This window comes from Bombina bombina, chromosome 2 (assembly GCF_027579735.1).
Source record: "Bombina bombina isolate aBomBom1 chromosome 2, aBomBom1.pri, whole genome shotgun sequence".
Lineage (NCBI taxonomy): Eukaryota > Metazoa > Chordata > Amphibia > Anura > Bombinatoridae > Bombina > Bombina bombina.
Window position 1 is genome coordinate 1245124864 of NC_069500.1, and position 21814 is coordinate 1245146677.

The window sequence follows — 21814 nt, forward strand, 5'->3', positions numbered from 1 at the left end:
TACAGTAAAAAATAAATAAAAAGGTAATATCTTTCATATTCAATTATTTCTATTAAGTATAAGCAACTGCTTAGTGTGTTTTTATTACAATAAAACAGGTTGTTTAACCTTAAAGTGAATGTAAATTTTGATGCTAAAGTGCCCAGTTTTTAAAAATTCGATTAAAAACAGGGGCACTTTAATTCATCAAAATTTACATTTCACTCGTGTTGTGGAGAAAAAAACAAAAAAAAAAAAAAAAAAAAAACTTAATCTTCTCCACCCCTCGCAAAGCCTCTTCCTGGGTCTAAAATGAGGAATCAGGCTTCCTCCAATCACGGCGTTGAATCAGACACAGATTCCCCCGGAGGGAAGCCGTGATTGGAGGATGACCTATCCATTTCTGACATCAGAAATGGCTTGCGACGATCGGAGGAAGCTGGAGCTGCCGTCAAGTTTAAAAGGTAAGTTGTTTTCACAACACGAGTGAAATGTAAATTTTGATGAATTAAAGTGCCCCTTTTTTTAATCAAATTTTTAAAAACCGAGCACTTTAGCATCAAAATTTACATTCACTTTAAAGTACATAGTATCACCCACAACTTTATAGAAACTCAGAGTAATTTAGAAAACCAACAATTTTCAGAGTTAAATTACAGGAACAGGGAAAAAAAATAATATAACTATATCGCAAAGTTGTTTTTTTAATTACACATTATTAAACATTTTATATTACAATGTCATACTGTTTAATATCCCTTTAAAGAAACAGTAACATATGAAGAAAAAAACTTCTAAGGCAGAAAAGGTACAAAAGCTAAATTATGTATATATAAAAATTTATTATCCCCACATATTCCACAAATAAAAGGGACATACAACTTGATTCCAAATGCATATTACAGAGTAACTACACTGAAAACACATAAAACCAGAACAATAAAGATCTCCCAACAACTATCTGTCCATGCAGAATAACTATGTATAAGTGACGGTAAATGGCAGGTGGTAAAATTCTGAGAGCAGATAATATCATTTTTAATGGAATATTTACATAGGCATACAGAGGCTCATTATTAGCAACAATATGTCCTGGGCTCCAATGGAATGTTGTGTTTGCTAATCCAAGTTTATAATTTAAAAAGGCTAAGTGATCATTAGAAACCCCTTTTAAAATTATGTTAGCATAGCTGAAACTGTTGTGCTGATTAAAGGAGCAATAAAACTGGCCTTCATTAGATCAGTTGGGTACCTGCAGTTGTAGGTTCGATTACAGGCTCAAGATGGCCAGAAACAAAGAACTTTCTTCTGAAACTCATCAGTCTATTCTTGTTCTGAGAAATGAAGGCTATTCCATGCGAGAAATCTGGAAGATCTCGTACAACACTGTGTACTGCTCCCTTCACAGAACAGAGCAAACTGGCTCTAACCAGAAAAGAAAGAGGAGTGGGAGGCCCCAGTGCATAACAGCAAGAGGAGAAATACATTAGTGTGTCTAGTTTGAGAAAAGGTCCTCAACTGGCACTTTCATTAAATAATACCTGCAAAAAAAATGTCTATAGTGAATATGCGACTCCTACGCAGAGTTCCAAAAAAAAAAAGGCAAATCTTAGATTGGCCAATAAAAAGAAAAGATTAAAATTAGCAAAAGAACACAGACACTGGACAGAGGAAAATTGGAAAAAAGTGTTATGGACAGACAAATCTAATTTTGAGGTGTTCGGATCACAAAGAAGATGCTAGAGGAGTGATTGATGGCATCTGTCAAGCATGGTGGAGGCAATGTGATGATCTGGGGATGCTTTGGTGGTGGTAAAGTGGGAGATTTATAAAGGGTAAAAGGGACCATGAAGGATATCACTTCATTTTGCGATACCCTGTGGAGGGAGCTTGATTTCCTCCTACAACAGGAAAATGACCCAAATCACAGCCCAAACTATGCAAGAACTATTAATGGAGTGGCCAGCGCAGTCACCAGATCGCAATCCTATTGAGCTGTTGTGGGAGCAGCTTGACAAAAAGGTACATAAGGAGTGCCAATCAAGCCAATCCAACTTCTGGGAGGTGCTTCAGGAAGCATGGGGTGAAGCTTTTTCAGAGTTACTAAACCAACTAAATTGCAAGGTCGGAAAGGCTGTAATTGTTGGGAGGGATTAAGTACTCTTGGAGTTTTGTGAATCTTTGCCTCCTCCTAGTGGCCAGGAGTTGAATACCAGTAGTAATGGATTGTGGACTCTCACCACCTTATGAAAGAAATACTGCACAAACAATGTACTGTCTAATTTGCTAGTGTTTTACTATTTACTTGATAACATAATTATTTGATGTTTTTGTGTCTGAAAGCCCACAGGTGGCAACTTTCTGGGGAGGGAAATATCTGTACTGCATCATGTGAGAGTAGGGCTTTAAAATGCATCAGAAAGGCAGAGAAAGTTTTCTCTGTCCTTTTTAAAAATCTTTTCTTTAAAGCCCTAGCGTATATAAAACAAAATGTTTGCTTACCTGATAAAATAATTGTCTTCATGATGGTGAGAGTCCATGGGACATTACACATGGAATTACCCATGTAATCACTGGGAGGAGGCAAGACACACCCCAACATACCAGAGCTTTAAACCCCTCCCACTTACACTGAATCCTCAGTCATACATATAGGCTAGTAGATGGAGGAAAAAGAAAAGGAAAGACAAAGTGGACCAAATAAAGTGCTAAAGTAGTATTGCTGCCAACGTTACAAGAGAGGACGGGGCTTGTGGACTCTCACCATCAGGTTTTTTTTTTTTTTATCAGGTAACCATAAAATTTTGGTTACTTCCATAAGATGGCGAGAGTCAACCAGACAACCTGTGTGGGAATCTATACCCAAGCAATGAAGTGCATGGGCTCACCTAAAATATGGGGGGGGGGGGGCGCTAACAAACAGTTAAGGCAGGTACATTACTGATCAGACACTAAGGCCCACAGTACTTTCCTGCCAAAAGTAGCCTCAGAAGAAGCATACAATACACATCAAAATGATAAAACTTTGACAAAGTATCCAAAGAGCTGCCTTACAAATCTGTCCCATAGAAGCCTCATTTCAAAAGGCCCAAAAACTCGCAATTGCTCTAGCAGAATGAACAATAATGTGCTCAGGGGAGTCTTTCCTGCAACCAGGTATGGCTTTTGAATTAAAGGAATAGTATGGCCAAACTTAAAAACTTTCATGATTCAGATACAGCATGCAATTTTAAGTAACTTTTTAATGTACTCCTATTATCAATTTTTTTTTGTTATCTTGGTATCTTTATTTGAATGTAAGCTTAGGAGCCGACCCATTTGCTTCAAATAAAGATACCAAGAGATTGAAGAAAACTTAATAGGAGTAAATTAGAAAAATTCTTAAAATTGCAAGCTCTGTCTGAATCATGAAAAACTTTAAATTTTGACTTATATTATTTATAAATTATACATACATACACACATCAAGGGATATTCAGGGATTTCCGACAGATATCAGTGTTCCAATGCAACTATCGCTAATTTTTTTGGGGGGAGGGGGAATGGTTTGGAAATAGCAAAGTGCTACTTGTATTTATTGCCCTATAACTTGCAAAAAAAGCAAAGAACATGTAAACATTGGGTATTTCTAAACTAAGGACAACATTTAGAAACAGCATGGTTGTTTTTTGGTGATTGTAGATGTGTAACAGATTTTGGGGGTCAAAGTTAGAAAAAGTGGGTTTTTTTTTCAATTTTTCATCATATTTTATATATTTTTTTATAGTAAATTATGATATGATGAAAATAAAGGTATCTTTAGAAAGTCCATTTAATGGCGAGAAAAACTGTATATAATATGTGTGGGTACAGTAAATGAGTAAGAGGAAAATTACAGCTAAACACAAACACAGCAGAAATGTAAAAATAGCCTTGGTCCCAAACGGTCAGGAAATTGAAAAGTGCTCTGGTCATTAAGGGGTTAAACCACTGCTGAATTTAATATCACATGCATAGTTTTTCCACATATCACAAGTGGCTTACTTATTAGTCAATAAGTTAAGGCAACGGTTTGCAAATAAAAAAAGGATTGGCTAAGCTCCTACAATCCGGCATCTAAAATTATTATTAGCATTACTATTGCAAAACAGTGCCTCTGTATAATACCGGAACGGGCAACAATATTAAGCCACTTTTTCATTAGCTGTAATATAAGTGTATTGGCATGAAAGGTAGAGCTGTGCTAAGAACATTTAAACAGAAGACAAACTCCCTAAACTAGTCTCCTTTAAAGTTCTCCACCAGTAACAGACAGCAGCTCAGTAGCTTGTTCTATGGTGAGTTACCCCCTAAGTGCAGCCTCTTTCAGCCCAATTGTGATTTTCAATGAGAACGCTCCTGTAGTACAGTGTTTCCCAACCGCGGTCCTCAAGTACCCACAACAGTCCTGGTTTTCATTATAGGTGAACTAGAGCACAGGTGAAATAATCAGCTGATGGATAAGAACAGGTTGGTTACTGATCAGCGGATTACTTCACCTGTGCACTGGTTCAGCTATAATAAAAACCAGGCCTGTTGGTACTTGAGGACCGTAGTTGGGAAACACTGCTGTAGTACATCAGTCTGATCCAGCCTAGTAAGGTCAGTCAAGCTCAGAAATACCAGACAATCCTCCTCTGAACATGGAACATTTCAACACCAGATGATCATTTTGGCATTTTTCTGTCAGTGAGGTGCAGCCGTATTCCTCTAAGCACTTTGGGCAAGACAAGTCTGGTTTTCCCATCACCCTAAGGGAGACTTCCCCAGGGTTAAAATTCAAATATATTCAGAAAGAGAACAGCTCTACCAGGAACAAACAACAGCTTAGTAGCTTGTTCTATGGAAAGTTATCATCTAGGAGCAGCCTCTTTTAGCCCAGTTGGGCTTTTCACAGAGGAAAACTTTCCTGAAGTCCATCAGTCTGATCCCCCTAGTAAGGTCAGTCCAGCCCTGAAATACCAGGCAACATGGCAACCCCAGACAATGGTTTTGGCCTTCATTGGGCCAAGGACTGGAGTGCCAACACTAGGGCCTAGGACAGGATATACATGATTAACAAGCAGAAGAGGGGTAAGACAGACTGACGAACAGGGGATTCAGGTTAAGTCGGAGAGATTTAAAACTCTGGTATGTGGGTGTCTTGTCTCCTACTAGTGGTCAAGAGGGAAATTCCACATCTGATGTCTCATGGAATGATACCATCTGATTAAAGATAAAAAGCAGTGTGGACTATTTGGCAGTATTGTTTCACAACCAACCCTAGGGTGCCCTGTTACGGCACACTCCTAACTCTTTCCTTTACACTTCTCGTAGCTGCAAAAGCTGAGATTTTGCTCAATGATATAGGATTTGGGAAGGGATCATTCCTTTCATAATTTGATGTTTTGTCTAATAGTAGCCCTAGTTTATTACTAAGCATAGCTATGAAATGAGTTATGAATGACTGTAGTCCCCTTAAATTCTGTAACAAGTCAAACGTCAAGGAACATAAAACCCAAAAATTCTCTTTTGTGAATCAGACAGCATAACATTTTTAATAACGTTTCCAATTTATTTCTATTATTAAATTTGATTCGTTTACATGTTATTCTTTGTTGAAGAAACACCTAGATTGGTGTCTGGAGCCCTACATGGCAGGAAATGGCAATGCCATCTAGTGCTCTTGCAATGGGTAACATTCTTGCAAAACCACTGCCATATAGTGCTCCAGAAACATGCACATCCCTGCATTTCAACAAAAGATACCAAGAGAATGAAGAAAGTTTGATAACATAAGTCAATTAGAATGTTGTTTAAAATTGTATTTTCGATCTAAATCATGAAAAAATGTTGGGTTCCATGTCCCTTTAATATAATGCTGCTTCTACTCAGGGAACAATTTTTACAAAAATGCAACAAATGTTGCACAACAGAGAAAATAGCTGTACTCTTGTTTAACAATTAATACAAAAATATAAGGATGGAAACGTTCCAAACATACATATCAAAATTACTTTATTAGAAATAGAATTAAAAAAAAAAAGTAAAACGTGTACACTTGCACACACAGGTTAAAAATAGCTTGAACCCAGGTTGTCAGATATACAAAATCTCCACAGTTAAATCTAATGAAAAGTCAGATTACTGTTATAACAAGTGCTGAGTGGAAGGGTTGCTAGTGCTAACTAATACCCAAACATAAATAGGTTAAATAGTGCGTAGCAAATCCACAAATTGTATCATAGCTAATTCTCATAAAAACTCCTATAGCGGGAGCTTGATTACTTTTAATCCAACTACTACGGTTGAAATAAAATGTCATTAGCAACAAAGGAGACTTGAAATAGTTATTATAGCATCCTGGTAAGCAGCATAAAAAGAGGGACTTAGGCCCACAGTGAGAGTGCCCCTAATGTTTCACAAACGCTTCCTTAGAACCTATTTGTGTTTGGGTATTAGTTAGCACTAGCAACCCTTCCACTCAGCACGTGTTATAACAGTAATCTGACTTTTCATTTCATTTAACTGGAGGGTTTAAGCTACTTTTAACCTCTGTGTGTGTGTCTGTGCGCAAGTGTACACATTTTTGACAGTTCTTTTATTCTATTTCTAATAAAGTTATTTTGATATGCATGTTTGGAACGTTTCCATCCTTATATTTTTGTATTAATTGTTAAACAAGAGAAAAGCTTTTTTTTCTCTGTTGTGCAACATTTGTTGCATTTTTGTAAAAAAAATGTTACATTTTAGCCTGATACTCTTGTGTTCAGTAAGCTAGTTAATAAATGCTAACTAATACAGCTACTTGAACATTTTTTTATGGCATTTACCTATTCCTCAATTTTCCTTTGGGGCCACTCAGGGAACACCACAATGCTGTGTCCTTAGTGTCACAAGCATCTCATTAATCTATGACATACAGTAGGAGGGGAACCTAATTTCTAATAGGTTGCATACGTTCACTCAGTTTTTTTTCATTTCATGCTTCTGGGATCTGCTTCCTCATACAAATACTACTTATTCTATACTTCCTTATCATAATAAATAGTGAGAATGAAAATATATTAACTATCTAATAGCAAGTAAAAACAAGAATAGACTAACTAATAATTCAATTACAATGAAAGAATATTAACTAATATCAAGGGAAAATAACAATTCTAGGTATTCGGAGCATGCCTGATATATTGCATCCTATTGGAGATAACACTAAATACATTTCATTAGCTAATTGTTGGAATAAACAGATGGCCATATCAACTAATTGCAGATTAAACAATTTCTTCTTCAAATTTTCATAAATTAATGTTTCTTTCAAGACATTTTTTTATCCAATGCACGTCTAGTGCTTACTAGAGCGGACAAATTGTCAACTAAACATTCATCAAACCACTTCTGCAGTAAAACATTTAATGTGAAGCAATTTGATCATAGACAGAAATCACAAAGGGATACACCAGTTGTGGGGACAAAGGGTGTAGGACAAGTACAATTCAGGGAACTGGAGAGAAAGAAATTTCAATACTAAAAAAAACGGAAAGAAAATAAAATAACAAAAATTGGAGGATGCAGAGAGCCAGGTGGTATAAACTACTTCATATATAGTCAACAAACTACAAATACTTGCAGAAATTGGAAATCACTGCAAACTCTGTTACACATGAGAAACAAATACCCCACAAGTATAGTATAAAATAAGAATGCTGTCATATTAGTGCAGACCAACTTTATTTGTACAGAACAATATTCTATTTGTCAATAAAATGCCATCAACTGTTTTTTTTTTTTTTTTTTTTTACCATAACACATTGTATCATTAGTAAAGTCTAGAATGAGCTATTAAATTTGTACTTCTTTTTATTGTTTCTATGGCTTAGGAGGTAGAGATCATTTACATTTGTTTTCAGTTCTATCCTCCTTTTATTTTTTATTAATCTACATTACAATAACTCTTTCCGTTCAATTTATAGTTTATACAAAATGCGTGCACCTTTTATTAAAGTGTGTCTCAAATGTTGTAAAATAAAGGTACATATCCATACCAAATATTCCTGTTCCTGCAATGCTATTTCTTCTGACATGATTTGCCTTAATGACACTTTTTTAGTTTGCACATTCCACTGGTCCATGAAAGGCAACATGTCTGGCACTTCATGTGAATGATCAAGGGTATTTCCAACCAGTCCAGACTCCTCTCTCTGAACAAAATCATTCATCTGGAAATGGTCTGTAACGAAAAACATAATTTACGTAAGAACTTACCTGATAAATTCATTTCTTTCATATTGGCAAGAGTCCATGAGCTAGTGACGTATTGGGATGTACAATCCTACCAGGAGGGGCAAAGTTTCCCAAACCTCAAAATGCCTATAAAGACACCCCTCACCACACCCACAATTCAGTTTAACGAATAGCCAAGTAGTTGGGGCGATAAAGAAAGGAGTCAAAAGTATCAAAAAATGGAATTTGGAAATAATTGTGCTTTATACAAAAAATCATAACCACCATAAAAAGGGTGGGTCTCATGGACTCTTGCCAATATGAAAGAAATTAATTTATCAGGTAAGTTCTTACATAAATTATGTTTTCTTTCATGTAATTGGCAAGAGTCCATGAGCTAGTGACGAATGGGATAGTAATACCCAAGATGTGGAACTCCACAGAAGAGTCACTAGAGAGGGAGGGATAAAAACAACAACAGACATTTTCCGTTGAAAAAATTAATCCACAACCCAAAATCTAAGTTTATTTTTTCATAAATGAAAAGAAAAAACTTAAACATAAGCAGAGGAATCCAACAGAAACAGCTGCCTGAAGAACTTTTCTACCAAAGACTGCTTCCGTTATAAAAACGTTAGAATTTCGTAAATGTATGCAACGAAGACCAAGTTGCTGCTTTGCAAATCTGATCAACTGAAGCTTTATTCTTAAAAGCCCAAGAAGTGGAGACTGATCTAGTAGAATGAGCTGTAATTCTCTGAGGCGGGGCCTGACCCGACTCCAAATAAGCCTGATGAATCAAAAGCTTTAACCAGGATGCAAAGGTAATGGCAGAAGCTTTCTGACCTTTCTTAGGCCCAGAAAAGACAACAAATCTTTAGTAGCTTCAACATAATATTTCAAAGCTCTTACAGCATCCAAAGAATGTAAGGATCTCTCCAAAGAATTCTTAGGATTAGGACACAAAGAAGGAACAACAATTTCTCCATTAATGTTGTTAGAATTCACAACCTTAGGTAGAAATATAAATGAAGTCCGCAAAACTGCCTTATCCTGATGGAAAATCAAAAAAGGAGATTCACAAGAAAGAGCAGATAATTTGAAAACTTGTCTAGCAGAAGAGATGGCCAAAAGTTACAACGCTTTCCAAGAAAGTAGTTTAATGTCCAAAGAATGCATAGGCTCAAACGGAGAAGCCTGTAAAGCCTTCAAAACCAAATTAAGACTCCAAGGAGGAGAGATTGATTTAATGATAGGCTTGATACGGACCAAAGCCTTCACAGAACAGTGAATATCAGGAAGCTTAGCAATCTTTCTGTGAAACAAAACAGAAAGAGCAGAGATTTGTCCCTTTAAGGAACTTGCAGGCAAACCCTTATCCAAACCATCCTGAAGAAACTGTAAAATTCGAGGAATTCTAAAATGCCAGGAAAATTTATGAGAACACCATGAAATATAAGTTTTCCAAACTCAATAATAAATCTTCCTAGAAACAGATTTACGAGCCTGTAACATAGTATTAATCACAGAGGCAGAAAAACCTCTATGACTAAGCACTAGGCATTCAATTTCCATACCTTCAAATTTAATGATTTGAGATCCTGATGAAAAAATGGTCCTTGAGACAGAAGGTCTGGTCTTAAAGGAAGTGGCCAAGGTTGGCAACTGGACATCCGAACAAGATCTGCATACCAAAACCTGTGAGGCCATGCTGGAGCTACCAGCAACACAAACGATTGATCCATGATGATCTTGGAGATCACTCTTGGAAGAAGAACTAGAGGCAGGAAGCTATAAGCAGGTTGGTAACACCAAGGAAATGCTAACACATCCACTGCCTCCACCTGAGGATCCCTGGAACTGGACAGGCACCTGGGAAGTTTCTTGTTTAGATGGGAAGCCATCAGATCTATTTCTGGAAGACCCCATATCTAAACAATTTGAGTAAAGACATCTGGATGGAGCGACCACTCCCCCGGATGTAAAGTCTGATGGCTGAGATAATCCGCTTCCCAACTGTCCACACCTGGGATATGAACCGCAGAAATTAGACAGGAGCTGGATTCCGCCCAAGAAAGTATCAGAGATACTTCTTTCATAGCTTGGGGACAGAGAGTCCCACCCTGATGATTGACATATGCCACAGTTGTGATATTGTCTGTCTGAAAACAAATGAACGGTTCTCTCTTTAACAGAGGCCACACCTGAAGAGCCCTGAAAATAGCACTGAGTTCTAAAATATTGATTGGTAACCTCGCCTCTTGAGATTTCCAAACCCCTTGTGCTGTCAGAGATCCCCAGACAGCTCCCCAACCTGAAAGACTTGCATCTGTTGTGATCACAGTCCAGGTTGGACGAACAAAAGAGGCTTCTTGAACTATACGATGGTGATCTAACCACCAAGTCAGAGAGAGTTGAACATTGGGATTTAAGGATATTAATTGTGATATCTTTGTATAATCCCTGCACCATTGATTCAGCATACAAAGCTGGAGAGGTCTCATATGAAAACGAGCAAAGGGGATCGCGTCCGATGCTGCAGTCATGAGACCTAAAACTTCCATGCACATAGCTACTAAAGGAAATGATTGAGACTGAAGGTTCTGACAAGCTGAAACCAATCTTATTCATCTCGTGTCTGTTAGAGACAGAGTCATGGACACTGAATCTATCTGGAAACCTAAAAAGGTGACCCTTGTCTGAGGAATCAAGGAACTTTTTGGTAAATTGATCCTCCAACCATGTCTTTGAAGAAACAACACTAGTTGATTCGTGTGAGATTCTGCGGAATGTAAAGACTGAGCTAGTACCAAGATATTGTCCAAATAAGGAAACACCGCAATACCCTGTTCTCTGATTACAGAGAGTAGGGCACCGAGAACTTTTGAAAAAATTCTTGGAGCTGTTGCTAGGCCAAATGGAAGAGCGACAAATTGGTAATGCTTGTCTAGAAAAGAGAATATCAGAAACTGATAGTGGTCTGGATGAATCAGAATATGAAGATATGCATCCTGTAAGTCTATCGTGGACATATAATGACCTTGCTGAACAAAAGGCAGAATAGTCCTTATAGTCACCATTCTGAAAGTTGGCACTCTTCCAAAACTATTCAAAATTTTCAGATCCAGAACTGGCCTGAATAAATGTTCTTTCTTTGGGACTATGAATAGATTTGAATAAAACTCCAGACCCTGATCCTGAAATGGAACTGGTATGATTACCCCTGAAAGCTCCCGGTCTGAAACACTTCAGTAAAGCATTTTGCGCCTCGCAATCCTAATTTTACCCACAAAAATTTTGTGAAAAAATCAATCAATTTGAAAAATAGACTAAGCCCCAGGTAAGAAAAAATATTTTCCTAAATATGAAACTGAATTGTCTGCAAAAGGAAATATACATACACCTGACTCATGGCAAATATAAGTACAATACATATATCTAGAACTTTATATTAATACATAAAGTGCCAAACCATAGCTGAGAGTGTCTTAAGTAATGAAAACATACTTACCGAAAGACACCCATCCACATAAAGCAGATAGCCAAACCAGTACTGAAACAGTTATATGTAGAGGTAATGGAATATGAGAGTATATCATCGATCTGAATAAGGGAGGTAGGAGATGAATCTCTACGACCGATAACAGAACATATGAAATAGATCTCCCGCAAGAAAAACCATTGCATTCAATAGGTGATACTCCCTTCACATCCCTCTGACATTCACTGTACTCTGAGAGGAACCAGGCTTCAAAATGCTGAGAAGCGCATATCAACGTAGAAATCTAGCACAAACTTACTTCACCACCTCCATAGGAGGCAAAGTTTGTAAAACTGAATTGTGGGTGTGGTGAGGGGTGTATTTATAAGCATTTTGAGGTTTTGGAAACTTTGCCCGTCTGGTAGGATTGTATATCCCATACGTCACTAGCTCATGGACTCTTGCCAATTACATGAAAGAAATTACTATAACCATATTTATAGAATGTCAAGAACTCAATTACTTCACACACATTTGGAGCAGGTAGAAATGCCTAGAAGAATGCGGAGGAAGACAGTTACCACACACACATATATATATACATACAAAATACATACATTATATATATATATATACACACACACATACAATATATATATATATATATATATATATATATATATACACATATATATATATATATATAGCACAGCCAAGCAAGAACCCGTTTAGAGTTAGACTGATTTCAAGTTCAAACCGAAAACCCTAACATAACCGTAATGCAACAACTTGTGCCAAGTAAAAAAAAAAAAAATTCATGCGGCACATAGTGGCGGTGGAGTCAGGTGTTAGTTGTTTTAGCTGCGGACAGAAACAACAATAAGACAAAGAGGTCCTTTTAAAACAGACAAGTCAAGTTCGTAGGCAAAGGTGCACAATTTTCATCAACGTCTGTCAGGATCCTCTAAGAAACGGAACTGCTCCAATAGCTTTGCCCTCCGAGATTTTCCCAGCGTCTATTGTAACGTGCAGAATATGGCCGTGTGATCCATATGCAACTACGGTGGCCGAACAGGTACACAATTAGAGCAACGCGTTTCGGCTAAAGCTAGCCTTTCTCAAAGCTCTATCAGATTCACAATTCTATGCTCTATTTGTACCCGAAAAATTAAAGGGGTATTTTAAAAATTAGTGCATGAATAAAATATATAGAGGGATAACAAATTCTACAGTATTTTGAAATATATTTTGTGATATTAGTAATTTTTAATTTTCAATAGTGTATAGGTCTGTTTAGATCGTTCAACAAGTTTATGCTTTATTTGAAATTCCCATTTTATTATTATATTAACATTTTAGAATTTTAACAATTGAATTGGTCTCCCAAAATATATTTCACTATACTGTTGAATTTTGTATCCCTCTATATATTCTATTCATGCGCTAATTTTAAAAATACCCCTTTAATTTTTCGGGTACAAATGGAGCATAGAATTGTGAATCCGATAGAGTTTGAGAAAGGCTAGCCATAGCCAAAACGCAATGCCCACCCAAATGGAATGCTGTGCCCCCTCAAAAAATATTGATATGATCATATGCTTTAAAAATAATAAATAAAATAATGCATTGTTATGTAATGCTACATGCTGGGGGCGGAGTTAGCTGCCGGACTGTGAGGTTGTATCACACATCTGCAAGGAGCTCCGTGTCTTAACCTCTTATTTGGAATTGGAAGTTAGAGACTTTTTGGACTTGTCTTTAACCCTATTCATTTTATCTAACTATTGTGAGTTACTCATTTTCTTAAACAATAGACCATGATAAGAATATGATTGTACCATATAAATATAAGATTATAAATTGCAACCAGCTTCTATCGACGCCTGAAAAAAGTGCACTGTGATCTTAGGCCGGGCCTAAGATCACAGTGCACCTTTGAGGCATCGATTGAAGCCAGTAGCCATTTATAGGCTTATATTTATATGATACAATCATATTTTTAAAGGGTTACCAGTACATAGGTTGTATTAAGTAGCCTGATATTCGTTAGTTATTGCTTAACAGATATAGCTAAATCTAATCTACAAAATTATCAGTACCTGAAAACCTAGTATCCTCAGTGCTATTGCAAACAAAGGGGTTAACTGCATTGGGGGGTTTGGGGTGCATGGCTGTTTAGGGGAAATGATTGAGATTTGAGAATGAGTTTAAGGGTTTTGGATCATGGTGATTAAGGGGTGAATTGTTTTTTAAGGAGCTATTGCACTGGGGGTCTCAAGTTTAATAGCTCTGCTAGTGCACTGCATGTGATTTAGACTTCATTCTTTTACCTAGTGATTTAGCACATATTCTCCAAAATGTTAATAGTGAGGGATAAGCCAGCCAGAAGCTACACTTTCCTGCAGAATATGTAGGTCTGCTCTTATTTTGACTCTCATACATGCTTTGTAAATGTGTGCCCCCTCGTGAAAAAAAAATGCCCCCCCCCCATTTCATTCGTTCTGGAGCTGACCCTGGGATCCTGACAGACGTTGATAAAAGATTTTGGCACTCTGTGTAAGTAAAATTGTGCACCTTTGTCTATGAACTTGACTCGTCTGTTTTAAAAGGACCTCTGTCTTCTTGTTGTTTCTGTCTGCAGCTAAAACAACCAACACCTGACTCCACCACCACTAAAAGCCCTTGCAGCATTACTGTTTTTGATCAAAGCCTGATGGACCTGCTTGCTTTATTCTGACCTACGCTTTAACATCTGACCATCTTGGACTTTTGTATGTGTGCAATTGTTTTACTGTGAAAATTACTATAGGTTTTCTATTCATTTATGTCACGTGTGTTTTAACTAACAACTTATGTTATAATTATATATAGGTGCTGAATTACAATTAAAAGTATTTTAACTATATAACAGACGGATACTGCATATATTTATCTGCTTTTTGTTGTATTGATTCATCAGTACTTTTTTAAGTCCTGTAATCTCCCTCTGCAACAACTTGTGCAAAGCAGGGTGGGCCTTGTTATTGTGAAGAACTTGATTTATCTGTAAGCATAAATCTGTTTTTCATTCAGAGTCTGCCTAACAATAAGAAAACAGCCTTAAATAGACAAAGTAAACATTTTTCTTTTATGATTCAGATAGAGTAAGCCATTTTAAACCCCAGAGGCAAAACTTTTTTCCAGTTTCTATGAGGTGTTTTTATGTTAAAAAATTATATGCAGATTTTTTTTTTAATGAAATGAAATTTTAAATTAGGCAGTTACACAAAAGCACCACCTCGGCCCCCGGCACCAAAGGAGATCTTTATAGACAGTGACACAGAGCGTGTTATCCTTTGTTTAAAAGCAGGAAAGTAATTTCAGGAGTGTGCAAGTGTCTAAACATTAGCAAGAGCACTAGATGACAGCACTATTACCTGTCATGTAGCGCTCCAGACATGTGCACACTACCTTTCAAGATATCTTTTCAATAAAGAATAACATGAGACAGAAGAAAATAACAGATGGAATTGGGAACCATTTCAATCATAGCTTTAGTATTAAATGGATATGAAACCCTTTTTTTCTTTTCTTTCATGATTCAGATAGAGCATGCAATTTAAAACAACTTTCTAATTTACTCCTATTATCAATTTTTGTTTGTTCTCTTGGTATCTTTATTTGTAAAGCAGGAATGTAAGCTTACGAGGTGGCCCATTTTTGGTTCAGCACGTGGGTAGCGCTTGCCGATTATTAGTTAAATGAAGCCACAAATCAGTAAGCGCTACCCAGGATGTTGAGCCAAAAAATAAATTAGAAAGTTGCTTAAAATTTCATGTTCTATCTGAATCATGAAAAAAAAAATGTGGGTTTCATATCCCTTTAAGCAAATACATATGGCACACAGGTTTGACACTTCCTCTTAGAAGTTAAATAATAGACAAAGATGGAATACTTTTTCCTCCAAAACCCTGAGGAGAACTGTAAGAGGGAGTATATTTCCTAAATGAAGAGGATTCTGAATCTGTATATGAAGCTCTTTGTGTATGGTTCCCATAAGCATGGGATATATATAACTTTCTGACTATCACTATTATGACTTACATTTAAAGGGACAGTCAACATCAGAATTTTGTTGTTTAAAAAGATAGATAATCCCTTTATTACTCATTCCTCAGTTTTGCATAGCCAACACGGTTATATTAATTTACTGTTTACCTCTGTGATTGCCTTGTATCTAAGCCTCTGCAAACTGACCTGTATTTCAGTTCTTTTGACAGACTTGCATTTTAGCCAATCAGTGCTGATTCCTAGGTAACTTCACGAGCGTGAGCTCAATGTTATCTATTTGATACACATGAACTAACGCCGCCTAGTGGTGAAAAACTGTCAAAATGTATTCAGATTAGAGGCGGCCTTCAAGGTCTAAGCAATTAGAATGAGCCTACCATGGTTTAGCTTTCAACTAAGAATACCAAAAGAACAAAGCAAAATTGGTGATATTTCTGTAAGGTAAATTCCACAAATTATGTAAACTCACTAATACACATATTTTCAAGAACCTGAGCCATCCTAGGATAACTGAAGGGGCCAGCAACACAGGATGAAGCTTTAAAGCTCATTAAGTAAATGCATTTACAGACCTTATTCTGTTAAAATAAATCTGTTGCACATTTCCCCTTAACAAAGGATTTATTAACCTTAATATCATCGACAGAGATAGAAAGCAAGTATATCAGCAGAGACAATAATCCCTCCTGAAACCAAAGGGCAGCTTAGCCCTTAGTAAAATTATCTGTAGCAGGTACAAGACCCCAGCACACAGAAACACTATGAGACTAACTAAATAGCAATGTTATGAATCTACCAAAAATGGCTCTTAGCTTTCTCAGTGATGCCATTTGACAAAAAATAGCTGTTGTGCAGCACAGAGTAAAACCACTACACAATAGTTGATGATGACACAATGGGAGCCAGTGAGGATAACTGTTAGTGTATTTTATACTTATTGTATAATAAAAGGATGGTTTAATGGATTTTTAGCCTCCTCAATGTATTCTTTTATGGGCTAGCAAAGTGTATTATATCCTGCAACTGGAGCTACATTCTAAGCATGATGCTTCATATTTATGTTCAGTGATTATCCACATTCAGCTTTAATTGTATTTGTGGTAGAGTCAGCCTTTATGGATTGGGCTGTAGAAGCAAATTGACTTAGTTATATGTATTCCTATTTGGCAATGTCAGTTTGACTTTCTTGCATCAGAATACTTTTCTGGGCATAGAAATAGTTTAAAAAACTCTAGCCAATTGCATATACCAAATATTTAAAGGGACAGTCAAATAAGGACTAGTTTCCATCGAGGTGGTAAAGTTTGGAAGCTGGTGGCAACATAAAAATTCTCCAAACTTTACCACTTCAATGAAAACTAGTACTAAGTTAGTGAAAACATAGGCAAACTACAAAAAGGTAGCGTAGCGAAAAGAAGTTGCATACATAGAAACCAATTATCTTCATAATACCACAAACCGAAAAATAACAACACATATTCTGGAAAAGCAAGTGTGCGGTACTAAGAAGGGCCAAAACCTTTCTTCATTGGAAGAAAATAAGCATCAGCCTACCTAACACCATATACAGGTAAAAAAACTTTACTGACTCAGGTAGGAAGGGGAAGGCTACATAAAAGGTCTAGACACCCACCATCTCAGACTACTGGAAGCCATCTGTACCTAATCCAGTTGTTAGGGGACCCCCTAGTCATACGATCAGGTTGTTTGATAACGCGGGAGAAGGTATTTTTTATAATCCGAGTAAATATAAATTAGACAAATAACCGTTACATAAATGTATCAAACTTTGCGTATGTTTAATATACCAAAACTAACAACTACATTGTATTATATTCTTTGGCTACCAGTTTTCTAATCCTGTGGTACATATACCCCTGGGGGTACCTGGAGCTTTGGTAAGGAGTGCTCAGTGGCTTGACCTTTCATTATTTTTTTGCCCAATTACTGAGGTATGCACTATTGCCTTGAGTAAGAAACACTGTTCTAAACCATCTATATGAACCTGTGTAAATTTGCTGCCTAATGTATTCTTTTTTTACTGTTTCTACTCCCAAGTATCTGGTTTTTATTACAGCATATACGAATCTATTCAAAATAAATGTGTTTCACTAAATAAATCTATTTTTGTTTGTTTTATTATACAATAATTAGCCTTTGTTTAAAAATAATGGCTTTTGAAACAACAATCATTTCAACAGATTATGCCTCTAAACTAAGCTGAAATGTTTTCCTAAACCTCATATCATATTGGAATAGATTAACTAATGAAAAGGGAAGATGCTTATCAACATCACATTTTAAAAATAAAAAAGTCTCTGTCCTAAATTGAATTCTATAATGCTAGCTCAGGACACATGCACAACCCTGATCCAACCTCAGTATGGTTTAATGAAAAGGGAAAAAAAAAAACTTAATAAAAAAAAAAATACTTGCCTTCAAAAAGCAGTTGGTATGATAATGCTTCTTGATGATGTCTTTCCTTAAAAAGAAAAAACACAATTAGATTAAAAAAAAAAGAAAATTTATGCTTACCTGATAAATGTATTTCTTTTTTGACACGATGAGTCCACGGATCATCTTAATTACTAATGGGATATTCACCTCCTGGTCAGCAGGAGGCGGCAAAGAGCACCCCAGCAGAGCTGTTAAATAGCTCCTCCCTTCCCTCCCACTCCAGTCATTCGACCGAAGGAAAGAAAGGAAAAGCCAAGGTACAGAGGTGTCTGAAGTTTACAATAACCCAAAACCTTACAAGAACAGGGCGGGCTGTGGACTCATCGTGTCAAAAAAGAAATACATTTATCAGGTAAGCATAAATTTTCTTTTCTTTTTTATGACAAGATGAGTCCACGGATCATCTTAATTACTAATGGGATTCAATACCGAAGCTAGAGTACACAGATGATACAGGAGAGACAAGATAGGGAACATAAACGGAAGGCACCACTGCTTGAAGAACCTTTCTCCCAAATGCGGCCTCAGCCGAGCTAAGTGTGTCAAATTTGTAAAACTTTGAAAAAGTGTGAAGAGAGGACAAAGTTGCAGCCTTGCAAATCTGTTCCACAGAAGCTTAATTTTTAAATGCCCATGAGGAAGCCATAACCCTCTCTGGAGGCTGCTGTCCAGCAGTCTCATATGCAAAATGTATGATACTCTTCAGCCAAAAAGAAAGAGAAGTAGCCGTAGCTTTCTGTCCCTTACGTTTTCCTGAGAAAATCACAAACAAAGAAGAAGACTGACGAAAGTCCTTAGTCGTCTGCAGGTAAAACTTTAGAGCACGGACCACGTCCAAATTGTGAAGAAGTCGTTCTTTCTGAGAAGGAGGATTAGGACAAAAAGAAGGAACAACAATCTCCTGATTAATGTTGCAATCAGAAACAACCTTAGGAAGAAATCCGAATTTAGTGCGTAAAACTACCTTATCTGAATGGAAAATAAGATAAGGAGAGTCGTACTGTAATGCTGAGAGCTCTGACACTCTACGGGCAGAAGAAATAGCAACAAGAAATAAAACTTTCCAAGATAACAACTTAATATCTAAGAAATGCATAGGCTCAAACGGAGCCTCTTGAAGAACTTTGAGAACTAAATTAAGACTCCATGGAGGAGTAACTGGTTTGAACACAGGCCTGATCCTGACGAAGGCCTGACAAAATGATTGTACATCTGGGACATCCGCCAGACGTTTGTGTAACAAAATAGATAAAGCAGATATTTGACCCTTTTGGGAACTTGTCGATAAACCCTTCTCCAAACCTTCTTGGAGAAAAGAAAATTCTAGGAATCCTAACTCTACTCCATGAGTAGCCCTTGGATTCACACCAATAGAGATATTTACGCCAAATCTTATGGTAAATCCTTCTAGTTACAGGCTTACAAGCCTGAATCATGGTCTTTATGATCGAGTCAGAAAACCCCTGCTTGGATAAAATTAAACGTTCAATCTCCAAGCAGTCAGCTTCAGAGAAACTAGATTTGGGTGAAGAAAGGGCCCCTGAATCAGAAGGTCCTTCCTCAACGGAAGTCTCCAAGGTGGCAGAGATGCCATTTCCACCAGATCTGCATACCAAATCCTGCAAGGCCAGGCCGGCGCAATGAGGATCACCGAGGCCCTCTCCTGTTTGATTCAAGCAATTACCAGAGGAAGAAGAGCAAACGGAGGAAATAGGTATGCTAGACTCAAGGTCCAAGGGACCACCAGAGCATCTATTAGTTCCGCCTGGGGGTCCCTGGACCTCAACTCGTATCTCGGGAGCTTGGCATTCTGTTGCGATGCCATGAGATCCAATTCCGGCTGCCCCAACTTGAGAATCAAATTGAAGAACACTTCCGGATGGAGTTCCCACTCCCCCGGATGAAAAGTCTGCCTAATCAAGAAATACGCCTCCCAATTGTCCTCCCCTGGGATGTGGATCACCGACAGACAGCAAGAGTGGGCTTCCTCCCACTGGATTATTTTGGTTACTTCGGTCATCGCTAAGGAACTCCTCGTTCCTTCCTGATGATTGATGTAAGCCACAGAAGTTATTTTGTCCGTCTGGAACCGGATAAACCGGACAGTGGCTAACTGGGGCCAGGCCAGGAGAGCAATGAAAATCGCTCTCAGTTCCAGAAAGTTTATAGGAAGAACAGACTAACAGACCAAGTCCAAACTCCCTGAGCTTTTAGGGAGCCCCAGACTGCCCCCCACCCTAGAAGGCTGGCGTCTGTTGTCACAATCACCCAAGATGGTCTGTGAAAGCAAGCTCCCTGGGAGAGATGATCCAGAGACAACTCCGTTCCATTGCCTGAGCATGCTTAACTGCAGAGGTCTGAGATGGAAGCGAGCAAACGGGATGATGTCCATTGCCGCTAACATCAGCCCGATTAACTCCATGCACTGAGCCACTGACGGCCGAGGAGTGGACTGAAGGACAAGACAAGTATCGATAATCTTTAATTTCCTGACTTCTGTCAGAAAAATCTTCATAGACAGGGAGTCTATTATGGTTCCTAAGAAAGTTACCCTTGCATTTGGAACTAAGGAACTCTCTTCCAAATTTATCTTCCACCTGTGAGATCGTAGGAAGGACAACACCAAGTTCGTGTGGCATCTTGCTAGTTGAAAAGATGGCGCTTGGACTAGGATGTCGTCCAGATAGGGCGCCACTGCAATTCCACGTAATCGAAGCACCGCCAACAGAGATCCCAGAACCTTTGTGAAAATTCTGGGAGCTGTGGCAAGACCGAAAGGAAGAGCCACAAACTGGAAGTGTGTCTAGAAAGGCAAACCTTAGGAACTTGTGATGATCCCTGTGAATGGGAACATGTAAGTACGCGACCTTTAAATCCACTGTTGTCATAAATTGACCCTCTTGGATCAAGGGAAGAATGGAACAAATAGTTTCCATCTTGAAGGACGGTACCCTAAGAAATTTGTTTAGACTCTAAGTCTAAAATTGGTCTGAAAGTTCCCTCCTTTTTGGGAACCACGAACAGATTGGAATAAAACCCCAAACCCTGTTCCTGTACTGGAACAGGAACAATCACTCCCAGGGCGGATAGGTCTCCTACGCAGAGTAAGAATGTCTCTCTCTTTGTCTGGTCTGCAGATAATCTTGAAAGTAGAAACCTGACTCTGGGAGGAAAACTTTTGAACTCCAGTTTGTATCCCTGAGACACTATTTCTATTGCCCAGGGATCCTGAACATCCTGAACCCAAGCTTGAATGAAGAAGGAAAGTCTGCCCCCTACCAGATCCGGTCCTGGATCGGGGGCATGCCCTTCATGCTGTCTTGGATTCACTAGCAGGCTTCTTAGATTGCTTTCCCTTATTCAAAAAATGATTGGGTCTCCATACAGGTTTAGATTGTTCCTGCTTAGAGGAGGAAGAGGATGAATTTCCCTTGAAATTTCGAAAGGAACGAAAATTATCCCGTGATAGAGATAATTTCCGTCAGGCCAGGTCCAAACAAGGTCTTCCCCTTGTAAGGAATAGCTAGAAGCTTAGACTTAGATGATATATCCGCAGACCAAAGTTTTAACCATAAGGCTCTGTGAGCTAGAATAGAGAAACCCAAAACCTTAGCTCCCAGCTTGATA

The 21814-nt window shown here is 37.8% G+C and overlaps 1 protein-coding gene across 4 annotated transcripts in view; it reads right to left on the reverse strand.

Moving 5' to 3' along the window:
* N4BP2 (NEDD4 binding protein 2) overlaps nucleotides 1-21814 on the reverse strand; it is a 462788-nt gene that overhangs the window by 205316 nt on the left and 235658 nt on the right. For all 4 annotated transcript variants that reach the window (XM_053704039.1, XM_053704038.1, XM_053704041.1 and 1 more), the window contains exons 10-11: nucleotides 18167-18212; nucleotides 8022-8206 (exon numbers count right to left, since the gene is read on the reverse strand). In XM_053704039.1, coding sequence (XP_053560014.1) covers nucleotides 8022-8206; nucleotides 18167-18212 — 231 coding nt within the window. The remainder of the gene's footprint in view (nucleotides 1-8021; nucleotides 8207-18166; nucleotides 18213-21814) is intronic.